Source organism: Protopterus annectens, chromosome 4.part0, assembly GCF_019279795.1.
Source record: "Protopterus annectens isolate FY-2018-M chromosome 4.part0, PAN1.0, whole genome shotgun sequence".
Taxonomy (NCBI): Eukaryota; Metazoa; Chordata; order Ceratodontiformes; family Protopteridae; genus Protopterus; species Protopterus annectens.
Genome location: NC_056733.1, coordinates 699,854,669 through 699,873,555, shown reverse-complemented (window position 1 = coordinate 699,873,555; position 18,887 = coordinate 699,854,669). Strand labels below are relative to the sequence as shown.

Below are 18,887 nucleotides of genomic sequence, written 5' to 3'. Positions count from 1 at the left end.
ATGATTTTACAGAGGTAGAAGTTACTGAAGAGAAAAGCCCACTTGCAACATAGTGGATTGTACAGGCAGCAGTTATGTATAAAAAAATGTTTTGTCATTTCAGTGAAAAGTTGAGAGTATCTGTCTTAGGAGAGCATTTGGAGGGTATCGTATGGTAAGCACAAAGTCTTAACCTGGTGATGAGCATGTGCAGGACCATGACTTGTTAAGATGTTGTTTAAACAATTGGTTTAAAACTACTGATTTTGTTGGAGAATTTTATTTCTGTGGGAATACTACTCTAGAATAACTCAACCGCACTTGGGCTTAAACGCTAAAATAAAAAACAAACTGGATACAGTTCAAAAACCTAAGCCTGTCAGCAGATAAACAGAACCAAACTCTATAATAGCCCTTTCACTCCTTTATTCGTACTTTAACACACCTTCATCAAAAGCTGTTTAATTAACCATCCATGTTCCTTTTTAGGCAACAAAAATATCCAGTCACTACACATCAAATAAATCACGTGGGATTATGCAATTAATCCACGTAGTCTTAAAATATGTAATATATTAAATGCCTACACAAAGTGCTTATGTGCACCTTCAAATCAATAATGAACATAATAAATACTTAAATAAATACAAATCTTTTTTTACATTATCTATTTTTTAAAAGACATTTAACACTAACAGACTCATTCAAACCAGGGAGCTGGTTGGCTCTAAGACGAATTTGCCAATCCAGCTCTCTGGCATCCAATGCAGCATTACACCCACCAACGAACCCTATATACTAACTATTTGCTCTAGTACTGTGAAATGAAATTTTCTAAATGTGTAACCCTTTTAATAGCCCTAATGTGTTCTCTAACCCTATATCTAAGCTGCCTGATCATTTTGCCCACATACAGCCAGATAAACAACACTCATTGTTTACATGTTTAACTACCTTGACTTTTAAAAACAAAATTTAAATATGGAAATTCAATACTACTCATTCCACTTAGAAACCTGCACTGCTTACAAGTTTTGCAACTAAAAGTACCTACTTTACCACCATAAAAAGAAGTTATGTCTTACCATAATGTTCTATCTGTATTGCTGATCCTCGTTCAGTCATTACGCATGGGTATCAGTTCTGACCTTGGAACCGAGCCGGCCATTTTCCAAGCTTACGTCAGCTACAAACTCTCGAGCTAAACTCTTACCCATAATCCCCCTCTCCCTGTTACCTCAGATTGAGTTTGCGAGTCAAAAGAAGGTTGAGGCTACCTCTGGTCAAATCACCCAAGAGAACCGGATGGTGAGATCCACTAGAAGCCACAGGAGGGGGAAGGAGGGAGGGTTGTAATGACTGAACGAGGATCTATAATACAGATGGAACGTTACGGTAAGACATAACTTCTTTATCTGATATTGTTAATCCTCGTTCATTCCTTACGCATGGGACAGAGTCCCCAGCTACCTCTATTCCTGGGAGGCTCTCATGGAAGGACATTCCTGAGCATCATAGTACCAAAAGATGCTCTTCCCCTGGAGGCCAAATCCAATTTGTAATGACTGATGAAGGTATGAGGCGTAGTCCAATTTGCAGCTGCACAGATGTCATGTAAAGAAGCTCTGGCATGGGAAGGCAGCACCGACCTTGTTGAATGAGCTTTCATGGTAGTAGACAACGGGATATTATGTTGTGTAAAAATGACAATCTAGCTATCTTCAACAATCTAGCTAATGTGACCTTAGCAACAGCAGACCCTAATCTAGGTCCAGAGCAGGCCAAAAATAACTGGTCAGACTTACAAAAGGACCTAGTCCTGTTCAAGTAAAAACGGATTTGCTCGTGGATATCTAGGCAATACTCTCGTCTGTTTGAATGATTGGGAAAGAAAACTGGCAATTCAATGGTTTGATTGACATTTCAGAGATCACTTTTGGCAGAAATGAAGGATTAGTTCTCAAAGACTCTATCTCTATGAAAAATCAAGTATGGATTCTTGATACATAAAAGCTTTGAGCTCAGAGATACGTCCGGCAGAAGTAATGGCGACCAAAAACAAGGTTTTCCATGACAAATGCTTGAGGTCGCAAGAAGAAGCTGGTTCGAAGGGTGGCATTGTCAGAGCTTGTAGAACTAATGATAGATCCCCATGGTTGAATAGGTTCTCTAAAAGGTGGTTTCAGATGATTCACACCTTTTATGAAGTTCTTGCACAATTTGTGAGACATAAGAGAGGAATCTTGGACACCCTCATGGAAATTAGAAATTGCAACCAAATGAACTCTAATGATAGAGGCCGATAGACCCGATTGGAAAAGGTCGGCCAGGTAGTCTAGTATTATCAACACTGGTGCTGAGAAGGGATCTACTTGTTTATCTTTCAGCCAACAGGTAAATCTTTTCCACTTGCTTAGATAAGTAATTCCAGTAGAAAACGTATTTGAGGCAATGAGAATGTCACGTACTGGTAAAGAAAGATCATTCTGCCTGGCAATCAAGGGAATTGGAGTAGCCAAGCTGTGAGCTTCAAGCTGTTCAAGTTGGGATGAATCGGGTTCTGTGGATGTGAGATTAACTCTGGGGTTGGGTGGAGAATCCATGGTCGATCTAGTAGGTGAGGACAAAGGAAAGGGAACCAAATCTGACGAGGCCAATATGGTGCTATGAGGATCACCTTGCTCTTCAACCGACGGGCTTTCTTCAGAAACTGAGGAATGAGGGGAAAACGTAGGAATGCATAAAGAAGAAGTGAAGGCCAATCGTGGACTAGAGCGTCCCTGGGTAACTGTCCCAAAGGGGGAGTCAGGGCGAAGTAGTTGCTGCATTTGTAGTTGGTAGGGATGCAAAGAGGTCGCAGCAAGGACAGCCCCAGCGGTGGAAGATCACTGCCGCTATCAAGGGATTCAGGGACCACTCGTGAGGTTGTAGAATGCACCTGCTGAGTCTGTCTATCACGTTGGAATTGCCGGGAATGTGCGTTGCTAGAAAAAAATGGTTGGTAGCTATCGCCCATTGCCATATCCTCATGGCCTTTCGACAAAGGGGGCAAGATTTGGTTCCACCTTGCTTGTTGATGTACCAGACCACCACCATGTTGTCTTGATTGAATCGCAATCGTCCCAGATGGCAGCAGGGGATGGAATGCTTGCAATGCCAGAAGCACCACCCTCAGCTCTAAAACATTTATATGCAGATGGGCCTCCAGTTCGGGCCAAGTGCCTTGGACTGTCTGTCCCTGACATAGCCCCCCACCCCATCAGGGAGGTGTCCATGGTCACTGTGGCCTTGGGTTGCTGGGGGGAGAAGGGGCGAGACCATTGTGACAGATTGTGTGTCATCCACCAATTTAAATCCTGTTTGCACCTGTGGGTTACTCGAATCTTGGCTGAAAGAGGATGCTGTAAAGGATACCATTGGGTGAGCAGTAGCTATTGTAGAAGCCTCATATGAAACCTGGCCAGGGGGACAGTGGGGATGGAGGCTGCCATGGATCCCAACAGCTGGAGGACAGAGTGAGCTGTGAATTTCTCCCTTGAAAGGATTGGAATCAGTTGTTGCTTTATTCTCAATATTCTGTGCTCTGGAATCGCAACTTTGCAGTTCTTTGCATCTAAGATAACCCCTATAAATTCTGTCGACTGAGATGGGGTGAGATTGGATTTTTGCCCTTTTATGGTTATGCCTAGCCTTTCTGCAGCGAGGAGAGAGTATGCCAGGGCTTCTTCCAGTAGATGTGTGGTGGGGGCGGAAATGAGCCAGTCGTCTAGGTATGGAAACACCTGGAATCCTTGAAGTCACAAATGAGCTGTGACGACTGCCATGCACTTTGTGAACACTCTGGGGGCCGTACAGAGTCCGAAGGGCAGTACTCTGAACTGGTAGTGACTGGCTCCTGCATGGAAGCACAGAAATCTTCTTGACGGCCTGTCCACTTTTATGTGGTAGTACGCATCTTGAAGATCTATCGAGCACATCCAATCGTCTTTTTCCAAAAGCGGGAGGATAGACTGTATTGTGGCCATCTGGAATTTTTGTACTCTCACAAACTTGTTCAATACACTGAGATCCAAAATTGGTCTCCAGTCCTCGGTTTTCTTTGGCACCAAAAATAGTCTTGAGTAGAATCCGGATCCTATCTGGTCTGGAGGGACTATTTGGATGACTCTTTTTCTATGCAGCTTTTCTATCGCTGGTGCTGCTTCTTCCCTTTGACTGGGTGGAACATCGGGAAGGTTTTTTGAAGGACAGGACAAATATCAAAGGGGATATGATAACCTCTGGTTACAATCCTTTGTACCCAAGAATCGGTAGTGATGGTTAGCCAGGCAGAAGGGTACAAGGAGAAACGTCCCCCAACCACCTCCAGAGGAAAGGAGTTGGGCCGCTCTTCAGGAGCGCTGGTTGGATTGGCCAATGAAAGAATCCCTGGAACCCTGGTTACGCAGATCTCCTCTTCCCTGAAAGAAGCGCCTTCCCTGTGAGTTTCCCCCTCTGCCTCTAGGGGAGAACTCGGCCTGTGTGTCACGGAAAGGACCCTGAGATTTCTTGAACCATATCTTCCCACTCTTTTGGTTTCGGGGGAAAGCACGTTGAGGGGAAGAATAGCGGACACCTACGGCAGAAAGAGTCTTACCATCCTGTTCACATCTGGCCAGTGTGCTTTTAACTTTGGGTCCAAACAACGAAGAGGTCTCAATGGGAGTGTTAAAAAAGGAAGCCTTAAAGGGTTCCGCAAAATTGCACAAGCGCATCCAGGCATGTCGTCTGAAGACTGCAGCTGAACCTGCCGCGCTAGCTGCTCCTTCTGATGCGTGAGATATCAGTCGCATAGAGGAGTTAGAAATTGACTCAATGGTGACCAGCTGAGAGGCTACTTTGTCACGGACCTCATCAGCCACGGCACCAGCCAAGGTTTCAGAGAGCTCGGAAATCAGATCCCTTTGAAGCCTGGTAAAGTGTGCCATATAATTCAGGGATCTGATAGTAAAGGTTGCTGATGCAAAGGTGTGCTTCCCTATCCTGTCCAGGGCCCGGGACTCTCTGTTAGGCGGATGGACAGTCTGGCTTTCTTCTTCTGCCAGATCCTTTTTTGTTGCAGCCGCCACCACCACAGCATCCACAGGAAGACCTTTTGACCAATGGGGATCCATAGCAGGAGGGACAAAATCTTATCTGGCCTCTGGAGAATAGCCTCAACAGTGTCAGGAGCCTTCCACGCATGCTGCATGATGAGCCGGACAAGTTCATCGGCAAGTGGAGTAACCCAGGAGGTAGGGGGCCAGGCACGAAAAGCCTGCAGGAACACAGACTCCACAGAGGTTGGATTAGAAGGCTGGCAATCACCTCTCTGTTTAAGGATTTCAAGGATACTACCGAAGGATACCTCAGAGGGTGACCGAGGGGATCCTTCCCCTTCATCAAAGTCTGTGTCTTCAGTGAGGGACTCCTCTGTGGAGTCCGTGTGCTTCCTCTTGCATGAACTTTTCCGTGGAGCTTCCTCAGAGGGAGAAGCTGGGGAAGACAGTAAAAAGGGGTTTCCTTTGAAAATATGTCCTGAGGCCCTTGCATCCGGTGTCCACTAGGTGCGACTTGTGAAACCAGTGTACCAGAGGAGGGCGGGGGGATAGACGGCCCAGTATTGCCAGCAGAAACAAAAGCCTTCTCCATCAGTTGAAAGGCTGGTCCACCTGAAGAGGAGGGAGTGTCCAGGACAGGGGTCACCCCTCCCCTAAGTGGCTCAGCCTGCCGACTCGGAGTCCCCAGATGGCTGTGGAGCAGCAAATTACGCGTGTTACAACTGTCATCCTGGGTCGTAGCAAAACTTTCCTGCCACAAAGGCAACTGTGGTTCCTTAGTGAGATCCATAAAGGGAACCGCAGAGGGGGAAGACAGTGCTATATCAATGGACTTCAAAGGCAATGGAGGAGGAGAATAAGAAGGGGTCTTTGGAGATGGGTGATCACCTCCCAAGGAAGGATAGGTCCTGGGCGGTGGGATACCTCTGGCCAAAAGCACTTGATCCACAAGACACAACACATCGTGTTCGGAAAGGCTTCTAGTGGATCTCACAGAGACTGAGGGAGAAACAGGCCTGTCCACAAAAGAGACAAACTCGGTGCCCACCTCACCAGAGATCACTAATGGAGCCGAAGGCCTCAGTGCCGAAAGTCTAGGCACCGAAAGCACTGGGGCTGACTGAGTGAGCTCTGGAGTGGAAACTTCTACCTTTTCAGGTTTTGGTTGGCGGGAATCCCCAGCCGGGGATGAAGGCAAAGACTTGGCCTTAGTAGGAACATCCAAAATTTTCTTATGGGCTCTAGAAGGGGTTGAGGCCTCCGACTCGGACATAGCCTCTGAAAAGGGAGATTTAAGAAGTCCCTTCAGCAACAACTTATTTTTCCTTTCTAACAAGGTTCTGTTAGAAAAATTTTCACAGATAGTACAGGGCGGGTCAACAGATAAATGGGACACCCCCAAACAATAAACGCACAAAGAGTGTGTATCAGATGTAGGTAATTTGTGTCCACAATCAGAACACCTTTTAAAACCCGGACTACCTTTCTTATCTGCCATAATAGAAAAAAGGGATAGTAGAAAGGGTACCAACAATGGTACAAAAGAATGCCCGAAGGTATGAAAAAAGGAATATTACCAATGATGGTAGGGGAGAAATACCTCACGGTAAAAGATGTAGAGAAAAGAGAAGAAAAACTCAAGAAAATACAGTCGCTAGTTGCGATAGGGTAAGAGACAATGAAATAAACACTTTTCTGACAGAAAAAGTTATATAAATGACTATTCTGACAACAAATAACGATACTTAGCTCAAGAGAAGCAGCTTGACACGACCGAATGGCAACACGGCAAATGAAATCTGAGGTAACAGAGAGAGGGGGATTATGGGTAAGAGTTTAGCTCGAGAGTTTGTAGCTGACGTGAGCTTGGAAAATGGCCGGCTCAGTTCTGAGATCGGAACCGATACCCATGCGTAAGGAATGAACGAGGATTAACAATATCAGATTAATTGTTACTGGGAATATCTCTCTCCAATAATTTTTTAATATCATTATTCGTCTTACAAGTAAATTGTTTAAAAATCACCAAAAATGTTACATAATTTAAACTACTGGAGAGAGAGATTCCCAGGAAAAAGAAGTTATGTCCTTACCATAACGTTCCATGTGGAGTGTTCATCTCGCCTTGGTTATTACACATGGGTTCGGAGCCGATCCTCGGCTCCGTGCCGGCCGACTGCAAGCTCTGCATCGAGAAGAAGCTCGAGGACATCTAATACCCACAATCCCCCTCTGCCTTTACCTCAGATCTAGTTTGCAAGCAAACCAGACAACAAGCACGCACACATGCCAAACTATATACATAAGTACATATATACAAACATACCAAGGGTATGATAGTAACACTAATACTGCAACAGCAGAAGGAGAATACTCCAGACCAGGCACCAAATCGAGCGTTCTTCCTAAGGGTGGGAAGGGTGGGAGTGTAATAACCAATGAGATGAACACTCCACATGGAGCGTTATGGTAAGGACATAACTTCTTTATGTGAGAGTGTTCAATCTCGCCTTTGTTCTTACACATGGGTAGCGTCCTAGCTCCATGATCCTGAGGAACTCAAGGAGAACGTTCTTGAGCACAGTGGAACCAAAGGTTGCCCTATCCCTAGAAACCCTGTCCACTTTGTAATGAGATATAAATGTATGTGGTTTAGCCCAAGTAGCAGCCGCACAAATGGTGTCTAAAGGTAAGCGAGCTGCATGAGCCAAAGATGTAGAAATTGATCTGGTAGAATGTCCTCTGGGTTTTGCTGATAATGTTTGATCAGAATCTTCATAAACATAAATGATACAGTCAGTTAGCCACTTGAAAGAGTTCGTTTCGTAACTGCAAGACCCTTTCTGCTGTCAGCAAAAGCTACAAATAGCTGATCAGATTTCCTGTGATCTTTTGTTCTATCCAAATAAAATCTGAGTTGTCTATGGACGTCCAGTTTGTGCAACATATACTCTAATTTATTAGAGTGGTCTTTAAAGAAGGTGGGTAATTCAATGGACTGATTAATATTACTAGTAGAACAAACTTTGGGAAGAAAGGATGGATTAGTGCGTGGGGATACTCTGTCAGAATGAAAAATTAAATAAGGATGTTTGACCGAAAGGCCTGCAGCTCAGACACCCGTCTAGCGATGTAATAGCCACTAGAAATAATGTTTTCCATGACAAAAATTTCAAAGTGCAACTTGAAGCTGGTTCAAAGGGTGGTAACATCAATTTAGAGAGCAATAAATTTAAATTCCACGGTGATGTCGGGCTTCTGACTGGTGGTCTGATATGAAAGGAACCTTTTAAAAGGCTTTACAAAGTCTGTGAGCCATAATAGGTGCACCACTTTCTTCTACATGATAGTTAGAAATGGCAGCCAACTGTACTCTTAAGGTAGCAGGAGAAGCTCCTTCCTGAAATAATTGTCAGAAATTCTAAAACCTTATTCAACGGAGCTGTAACAGGGTCCAACTGATGTGACTCCAGAAGACAAAACGTTTCCATTTACTGGTGTAAGTCTTTGTAGTGGAAACTTTATGAGAAGCTACCAAAATATCTTGAACCGATGTAAGGGGAATTGACCTGGCTAAAAGCGGAGCAGCCAAGCTGCTAGATGGAGAGATCCCAGGGATGGGTGAGGAACTCCTGACGAGTGAGTCAGTAGATCTGGCTCTGGGTCCAGCATCCAAGGTCCCGAATGCGGTGATGCAAGAGAAAGGGAACCAAATTTGACGAGGCCAGAGGAGCAATGAGAATTATAGTCCTCTGAAGGTTGTTTGCTTTCTGTAGAAACTTTGCAATCAGGAAATGGAGGAAAAGCATATAGGAGACCGGGGGCCAATCGTGCACCAGCGTCCCTGGGGACTTCCCTGGAGGGTAATAGGGCAAAGTAGCTCCTGCATTTGGCGTTCATTGGAGGCAAACAGATCGCAGGTAGGCTGGCCCCATTTGCGAAAAATCTTTTCGCAACTGACTGTTTGAGGGACCACTCGTGAGGCAATAGTATTGCCCTGCTCAGCCTGTCGGCTATGACGTTGGATGACCCGGGATGTGCGTTGCGATCAGAAAGCGACGGTGGACTCTGCCCATTGCCAAATTCTCATGGCCTCTCTGCATAGTTGGTAGGACCTGGTTCCCCTTGCTTGTTTATGTACCAGACTACGGACATGTTGTCTGTCTGAACTGCAATGGTCCCTGGAGGAAGAAGGGGAGCAAAGTGTTGCAACGCCAAAACACTGCCCTCAACTCCAGAACATTGATGTGCAGATTGTACTCCAGATTGGTCCATTCGCCTTGGACTGTCTGTCCCTGAAAGATGCCCCCACCCTATCAGGAAGCGTCCCTGGTTATCCTCGCTGACGGTGTGGGTTGCACAATTGGTCTTCCGCGGATAGGTTGCAAGTCTGTAACCACCACATTAGGTGTGATTTGCATGTTTTCGTTATCAAAATTTAGGTGAGTCAGTGGAAGTTGTTGGAATGACCATTGTGCAAATAGAAGCCTTTGTAGCACTCTCATGTGCAGGCTTCCCAATGGTATTGCTATGAGAGAAGCTGGCATGAGACCCAAAACTTTCAGAACAATTTTGCTGGGGATTTTCTGGACGACAGCAGAAGGGAAATGTTGAATTGAAGTGCTAGTATTCTTTCTGTCGGAAGTTTTAGAACTAACTGGCGTATCCAATTCGCTCCTATAAATAAGATATGCTGTGATGGCTGTAGCAAAGATTTTGAAATTTACTGAAATGCCAAGGTGTGTACAAAGTTGTAGGAGTAATCCCTGGCTTGTATCAGTTGGGCCTGGTGGTGGCAGACAGGAGCCAGTCGTCCAGATACGGAAACACTTGGAATCCTAGGCGCCTCAGATGAGGCGCTACCACTGCCATGCATTTGGTGAAGACCCTGGGGGCTGTGGTCAGGCCAAAGGGCAGGGCTCGAAACTGATAGTGACTGGCTCCCAGCCGGGCGCAAGTGATCTCTGGGCGCCCTGGCCATTTTGATGTGGTAGTATCGTCCTTCAGATCTATTGAGCACATCCAGTCGTCCTTCCGTAAGAATGGAAGGATCGATTGAAGCGTGACCATTGAACTTTTCCTTCTTGACAAAGGTGTTGAGATGACTTAGGTCCAGAATTGGCCTCCAGTCCCCTGTTTTCTTTGGAACTAAAAGAACCTTGAGTAAGTTCGAATCCTATTTGGTCCGCTGGGACTGGTTGGATGACTCTTTTTCTAGCAGCTTTGAAATTTCTGTAGCTGCTGGGTCTGCATAGATGGGGTGGTACATCTGGGAGTTTTCTCTTTGGAATGGGGTGGATAGAAATGGGATTTTGTAACCTCTGGTAATAATGCTTTTACCCAATTGTCCGAAGAAAGGTTTTGCCAGGCCTGAGGGTATAAAGCTAAGCGACCCCAACTGCCTCCAGAGCAGGACAGTCGGGCCTCCTCTCAGGAGTGCTGAAAGGTTTGCCAGGGAGGTTATCCCTGTCACCTTGGTTTCGGACCCCTCTGCCGCCAGGCGGCGTCTTCCACCTCTGCCCCCTCTGCCTCTAGAGGGGCATCACCCTGTGTGTTTGGAAAAGATCCTTGGGGTTTTGAAACCACATTTTCCCTACGTTGCCCTTTGGGGTGCGGTCTGGAAGGGTGGAAAAGCGGACTCCGACAGCAGACAGAGTCTTTCCCTCCTGTTCACACGGGTAAGGGTCTCCTTTACTTTAGGGCCAAAAGTGTGGCTCCATCAAATGGGCGTTAGTAAAGGAAGACTTGAAGGCTTCCAAGCGAACATAAGCGCATCCAGGATTGCCTCGAAGAGCAATCGCTGAAGCCGCTGCCCTACTCGATCCTTCGGCTGCATAGGATATCAGCCTCATGGACGAGTTCACAATGGGCGTAAGGGTGTTGAGATGCTGTAACTTTCTCTGAGACAGCGGCATCTGTAGCACCCTGGAGGGTATCTCCCAACTCTTTGACTAGATCCCTCTGTAAGCGTGTAAAATGGGTCAAATAGTTCAGGGAGCATAGAAAGCGCTGAACTGAAAATCGCTTCCCATATCTGTCCATGGTCCTAGAATCTTTGTTAGGCGGATGGACAGATGAGGAAGACTCGACATCTCCTTTTTCGTGGCGCTGCCACCGCCATGGCGTCTACTGGAACTCCTTTGGTAAGGTAAGCTTTGTCCTGTGGTGCCGTGATGTACTTATTTGGCTTCCTAGGGACAGGTTCCACCGTGTCAGGAGTCTCCCGCCCTTGAGCAATTAATTCCATTAACTCATCAAAGGCGGAGTGACCCAGGAGGAGGAAGGCGGGCACCAAATGCCTTCAGCAAACTGACTCATCCTCAGAAGGGGAGGGCTTGCCAGTCACCTCTCTGTTTAAGGATCTCAAGATGTCAGAAAAGAGACATCCTCTGAAGGTGACTTAGGGACCCTTCTGACTCATCTAAGTCAGTATCAGATGTCAAGGATTCTTGTGGAGAATCAAGTGTCTCCTCTTACACAGTCTTTTCCTAGGAACTTCTTCGTGGGAGCATCCGAAGAAGCCTCCGAGGAAGAGGGCACCCTCAGGGGTGGCTGAGACACTGGTGCCAGGCGCTTGGGCGTGGCCGTGGGTGCAGAGGAGGATAACGGTCCTTTGGGGAGGAGAAGCTGTACCTGCTGATGTGGTTGTCTGGGTAGACAACACCTTCCTCATGGTCGAAGGCCCCGGGTCCCAGTGAGGTATCTCCGGTTCGAAGAAATGGGAAGAATCCCGAAACAGGAGCGAAGGCACCGACCCGAGGACGGAACCGAATCGATCCGTGCGAGGCCCGAGAGGAGAGTCGGAACGAAACATCGGTCCGACTCGGTCCCGGAACCAAGGACAGATCTTCGGCCCGAGACTCCGGTGCGGATCGGATGGAGTCGAGGTAAGCGGTGCTGACCGAGAAAAGGCGGTTCTGGCACCGAGGGCTCCACAATCATCAGGTCAGCTTCTTCCGGCTCGAGGACTGAACAGGTCTCGGAGGAGGAACAGATGGAGATAGTGGCAGGCCTTCAAGTCTCGACATCAACTGAGAGGAGACGAAATAAGCTTGGACAGGGCCGTATGCTCCATAAGTTTCTGCACCACGGTCCACGTCGGTGTCGGAAGGGCTCTAGAAGAACGAGTCGAAGGATCGGCGGAGCCGACCTCAACAGAGTCGGTGGAGGAGCTCCGTCACGGTTCCAAGACTCGAGGCTCGAACTGCCAACAGTTGAACACTCGGCCCGAAGTCTGTGGAACCGGTGATCTAACTAGACTCGAAGAGCTCGGAGCCGATGACTTTGGCTCCGGCCTTCGACCCCGAACTTGGATGCCTGGTCTGAAGCATCCAAAGCCTCCTGGAAAGAGTGTTTCAGCAATCCTCTATCCATCAGTTTCCTGCGCCTATCTGTCATGACCCTCCCACTAAAAGAGTGACAAATAGAGCAGTCCTCTTGTAAGTGGAGAGGGCCAAGACAGTAGACACAGGAACTGTGGTTGTCTGTGACCGACATTTTTTGGCCACACTGACAACGTTTAAAACCAGATTTCATCTTTTCAGACATATTAACAAATGAGAAGACAGTCCAATCCAGTAATAGTGTCAAATCCGGGAATAAGAGTCCGTTTGATAATAGCTAAAAACAAGACTACCACAAGTTTTTAGTCAAAAAAGTCAAATCCGTAATAACTGCCAAAAAGGCAAGACTACAATAAATTTCTAGTCACAAGTCCAAGAAGGGTAGGCCCCGAAAAACTCTAACTCGAAAGTTAACTAAGTTAACTTATTCTAAGTATCGAGAATTCCTGACACTCACACACCTACTCTTATACTTAAGTAACTAGATTTAAGAAAATTTCTGAAAATTAGTACAGAATAGATAAAAAATCTTATCTGAACAGCCTCGAGCTAGTCTCCAGCGATGCGTATGCAGCAGCGGCAAACTAGATCTGAGGTAAAGGCAGAGGGGGATTGTGGGTATTAGATGTCCTCGAGCTTCTTCTCGATGCAGAGCTTGCAGTCGGCCGGCACGGAGCCGAGGATCGGCTCCGAACCCATGTGTAAGAACAAAGGCGAGATTGAACACTCTCACATCAATTATTATTATGCTGGTAAAGTGCTGTTTATCTGGCTGTGTGTGTTGAAGTTCCATTGAAATACGAATAAAGGAACAAAAGCACTAATATACAGTGCGGTTCTGTTTATCTGCTCACATGCTTAGGCTTTTGAACTGTATCCAATTTATTTTTAATACTATTCCACAGTTTAGCAATGCATTGGGAGTACAGTGAGTTTCCTGCAACAATATTTGCCTTATTTGTGAGTAGTAAGAATTTTTTTACTAGAATGGAAGACCCTTGCTGGACAGTAAGACAGTAATAAGTTTTGCAGTGCACGGCATTTTTCTGGATGATGAAAGAGCTTGTGTGCTGTAGCTAGTTGTGAATATGTTAGGTAGTTGTGTAGCTCAAGCCAGTTTAATTGCTTTAAACTATGACAATGGTGGATTCTATGAGGGAGACTAGTGGCAAACTTAGCTATTTTATTGTAGCATGAGGCAAGTTTCTTTCTTTGAGTACTGTTTATGTTTGTTAGGCTAGGAGAGGCGTATAATAGTGTTGGCAAAAAAAAAAAAAAGGGGTAATGGCTACAGTTTTTCTTATTGCAGCTGCCAGAAATCCACTGATCCTATGAAGATTGCCTAGTTTCTGGTGTGTAGATTAATGACATGCAGTATATGCTGGTCATATTTGAGATTGTCATCTATTATAAGACCTAGAAATTCACTATGAATTACAGTTTCAATGACAGTATTATCTGCTGACTTTATGGTAAAAAGGTGAAGGCGTGCCTTTCTACATAAAGGGTAAGCACACCTCAAGGCTGGTCAAACTATGTGGCATGCTGGAGCTACTCCATGTTCAACTAACCATGGGAAAAATCCATTACCATATTCTTGCTAGCTACAGGTCTCCAACCAAGAACCAGAAAATTCATACATCATACCTGAAGTTACTAGAATCACTCACCATCCAGCCCAATACCATACTCATGGGTGATTTTTAACTACCCCCTACTAACTGGAAGGCATACAAAACCACTAAAATGCAGGCATAAAGATTTTTTGACTTTGTAAACTCAAATGGGGCGGCCACAGTGGTGCAGCGGTTAGCGTTGCTGCCTCACAGCAAGAGGTCCTCCGGTTCGATTATTGGCTGGGGTGCCTTCTTTGTGGAGTCTGCATGTCCTCCCTGTGGTTGCGTGGGTTTCCTCCGGGTGCTCTGGTTTCCTCCCACATCTCAAAGACATGCAGTAGGTGGATTGGACACTCTAAATTGGCCCTAGGTGTGAGTGTGTGCGTGTGTGTGCCTTCTGTGGAAGGTTGGGCACTGGGCTGGCAACTCGACACCATAAAACTCCACTGCCAATCATGATCGGACAGATGATCCAGCTGTGGCGACCCCTAACCAAGAAAAGCCGAAAGAAGAAGAAGAAACTCATATGCCCAGGAGCAGCTAAGTCTGCAATCCCACTAGGGGAATAAATAACATAGATCTGGTACTCACAAATATGGGAGAGTGCTGCATCCCCTCACTCCCACAAAGTGGGATGTCTTCACTGGTAAGATTAGATCACAAAGCAGTCTCCCTTGAAATAAAGGTAAAATTAGTCTCCCAACAAAACCCCCCAATTTTTAAGAACTTCTTTAAAGATATATTACCCCCTATTCCTATTAAGGGACACAGCTAGTTTCCAAGCTCTCCCAAAATGAGAAAACAAATAAAACTAAGCAGAGGTGTACACAAAAGCTCCGTACGATCATATAAACAACTGCATAGAAACAGCAGTAGCAGACCAAAATAAACCCAGGCCAAACTGCAAAAATAAGCCACCCTGGTGAACCGCTGGTATTAACAGGTTGTACAATAAAAGAAAGAAAATCCTGTCAAAATGTAAGAGGGAATGTGCACAACAGATAAAAAAAACCTCCCTTGATAACATAAACAAGCAATGCAGGGAACTAGTCAAGTCTCAGAAATCAGACTCTGTGGTAAAAACAGCCTCCAAAGCTAAGGATAACATAAGGCATTTTTCAGTTACATCCACAATCTTAAGGTCAACACCCAACAATGTGCAGAATTAGTTGTAGATGGCATCACCTATACTCAACTAGAAGATATAGCTGAATCCGCTGGCCGACAAATTAAGCTTAAATCTCACCTCTCTATCACCCCCAGTTCTCCCCAAGAAAATACCCTGCGGCAGTTCACCTCCAAAGGCTGCCACTTCGTTCTCTAAAGCAAAAAACACGGCTTCAATGACGATATGCTAGGTTGCTTCTTAAAGAGCTTAAATCAGGACTTATCAAGCCCATCAAGATCTCTACTTAACCATAGCCTCCGGACTTGGCTTTGCCCTGACAGAGTGGTAGACAAGGGACCATTTACTGACCCAGGAAATTACAGACCTATAAGTCTGACTTGTCTTATATGTAAGGCTGTGGACAAAATAATCATGGACCTGATCAATAATGATGTGGGAAACTTCCAAAACAGTGGACTCAACCCAAGTCGCCTTTGTCAAGGGCAGGTCAGGCCTATTAAATCTGGTGGATTTCTTTGAGAAAGTCACTAGGTCTATGGATGAGAGTGAAACAGTACATTCCACCTACCACAACCTGGCCAAGGCATTTGACAAAATTCCATACTCTGGTATTGCAAATAAACTTTCAAAACTGAGCATAAATCTCGTCACCAAATAGATAGCCAATTCACATTAAGCATAGCCCTTCCCTGGACCTCTTCAAACACAATCTGGATCAATGGAAGGGAATCAGAAATTCAAATCTGGGGTATCCGCTATGTCCCTTATAGACAGGGGCAACCTGTAAGATACTCAAGGCACAGGCATAAATCCATGCCTATTGTTGCTCCTAAGGGGCCATATATTTGGTAAAATCGGGTTATACTGGCTAGGCTTGTAAGGGCTCACTTCATTAGCCTGGTAATCTCCTATGAACCTAAGAACATAGAACACTCATGTTTTAAAGAGAAGCTCAACCAAAATAATCAAATTCCATTATTGATATATTCTGCAAGAGTGAACCACATAGCGCAGTCAGGAAATGCTGAACACAAACAAGTGAAAATGAAGCTCGGCCTTGTTTTTACGCCCAACTAGGAGAAAGCCTACCCCAAACTTCTTAACTAACAATAACAGTAGGCTTCAGGGTGAACATCTACAGGGGAAAGAAAAACTCATTACTTTGGTATTGATTGGTTACATTTTCTAGTTTTTAATGTTTTTCTTTTCATACTTTATTAGTTTCTCTGTTCCACCAAACACAGTCTATGAAGACGGCAACTTACAAAACATCTATGCTATCTGTGCTGCACACAATGCTATGTATGTGTATGCGCATGTTACAAATCCATATTAATCGAAAGGGATTTTGAAAAGCAAGGAATTTTACTATGTCCTCAAGTCATTTTTCCAAAACAGTAAATTTAAAATAAAATACCAACTCAGCCACCATTGATCGCCTACATTATTTTAAAATATTTTACAATGAAAAGGAGGACATCTAACAGTCATGAGTGTGGGCAGCGGATTCCATACTGTACCAAACACAGACAAGAACCACCTAGAGAGAGACAGAGAACAACATATATAGAGTGCACATGAAGTGACTATAATTACAACCTTACCTCTTCTGCAGGAAATTCATCTACTTCAGCACTGTCCTCTTCATTGAAAGACACTGCACGAATTACACTGGCACTAAGGGCAGACAGTTTCTGGGGAAGGAAGCACATCAGAACAGTTGTATGTTAATACAGGGGTTGTATCTTCAAGATTTTTTTCTTCGTGAATGTCTGCTACACTAAAGGCAAATTTAAATCACAAAAGAGTACCAAACACAATCAGCATATCAATAATACTTGTGGCATTCAGTGCCATAATACAAAGTAATACAGAAAGTTTTATTTTCTGCTGAACTTACCTCCATATAAACCTCTGAATCCATGGCATATCTGTCCTCTTTGGCCACTTTCAGCTCTGCCTCTGAAGAATCATCCAACTGCAGACAAATAAATCGGTAAGCATGAAATGCAGCACATAACAAAAAAAAATCAAAACAGCAGCCCCCATTTTCTTACAAAAATCAAGACAGCATTCCTAATCCTCTACCACTCATATTAAATTCTAACCAGAATATAACTTGCCACACTTTCTAGATTAGGGTTGCCACCTGTCCCACTTTGCAAGGGACAGTCCCTCTTTGGGCAGTTGTGTCCTGCAAAAAAATTGCAAAAATGACAATTGTCCTGAGATATTAGGGCAGAATTATTTCCTATATTTTATGTAATAGTTGCTAACAGTTATTCTGTACCTGAAACATATAAATGTTATAAGAAACAGAATAAGTAACTAAAATGCTACAATAATAAGCTTTTATTTATGCAAAAAAGTGAAGTTCTGTCACTTGTACTGGCCATGGATATGTTTTGGCCTGCAAAATCTGATGATTGTACCCACAATTGTCCCACTTTGGGCATTTGAAAAGATGACAACCCTATTCTAGATATTGTCAATACATATACTACAGTACCTGCAAATGGTATGTTGTGATAAAGAGTTCTACCCTCAGAAACAAATGAAAGATGTAGACATTGTTATACAAAGATCAACAAAAATAGTATACAACAGTTTAGCCCAGTCGTAATCACTGTACATAATTCCTACAATTAAATTCATCACTCAGTTTAATTACACATGTAAAGTCTCCCCAAACTGGAAGCACTTGCATTTAACACCTAAGACAAGCCCTCAGTAACATCAGTATCAATAACAACTGCCAACTAACGACATTCCTGTCTCCGCTGTTCTAATTCTAACCTCTAACTAAAGGCTTACTTAAATGGTAGAATTACACGCTGGTATATAAGTAAAACAAAATAATGGGGTAAAGAATTAAATACATTACAGGCTAAAATAGATTAAATAAAATTAGACCTAAAACCAAATGACACTATTAGTCAGTCAGAACTAAAAAATTAATACAAAATACACTGAAATTCTAAATCATAAAGTATCAGTAAATGTGGAAAAACTAAAACTTCAAATATATTAATCGAACTCAAGTTTACATAGCCTTGCTATTAGATCTAAGAAAATGAATATACTACATCACATTAAAGAAATTACAATACAAACAAATAAAAAAGAAAGAAAACAGATATTGATGGTATTCTTGAGAGCTTTAGAATATTTTATACAAATATAAATAAACATTCAAATAGCTTAGTCAATGATGTGATAGTAGTAATTTTTCTAAATTGAAATATAAAAAAAAATAACAAATGAACAATTAAAAATGATACACCATTTATTTTTAAAGAAATAAAAGATCAAATTAAAAGGTTAAAAAATAATAAGACTCCTGGTTTAGATGGTCTTATACCTGAACTATAAACCATTAATATAATAAAGCAGTTCAGTCCCCAATATATGCACAAATTAAAAAAAAATCCCTACTAATGCTACCCACTACCTGCAATCTACCAGACAAGCAAATCTAACCTTCCCTGTACCTTACTCATGAGCCCTGCAAATTATCTAAATACAAAGTTATCCCAATTATTTTAGATCTCAAATAAATTTACTTCAATGAAAAAAATCAGCATAACCACCTTAACACATCCCATACTACATAAGCATTGTACAAAGTCTACTGTTATTACCCAATGCATCCAGTCGAAATCTGACCAAACATTACCCATCAGCCTTTCTAATCATACTTCTTTCTGTTACTTTGTTACAACTAAAAACAAATAACTAAAAT

General features: G+C 43.8%; 1 protein-coding gene across 1 annotated transcript in view; it reads right to left on the bottom strand.

The window, feature by feature from the left end:
* PES1 (pescadillo ribosomal biogenesis factor 1) overlaps nt 1-18,887 on the bottom strand; it is a 773,399-nt gene that overhangs the window by 137,000 nt on the left and 617,512 nt on the right. The window contains exons 8-9 of the mRNA XM_044068668.1: nt 17,046-17,123; nt 16,750-16,839 (exon numbers count right to left, since the gene is read on the bottom strand). Of these exons, the coding sequence (XP_043924603.1) occupies nt 16,750-16,839; nt 17,046-17,123 (168 nt within the window). The remainder of the gene's footprint in view (nt 1-16,749; nt 16,840-17,045; nt 17,124-18,887) is intronic.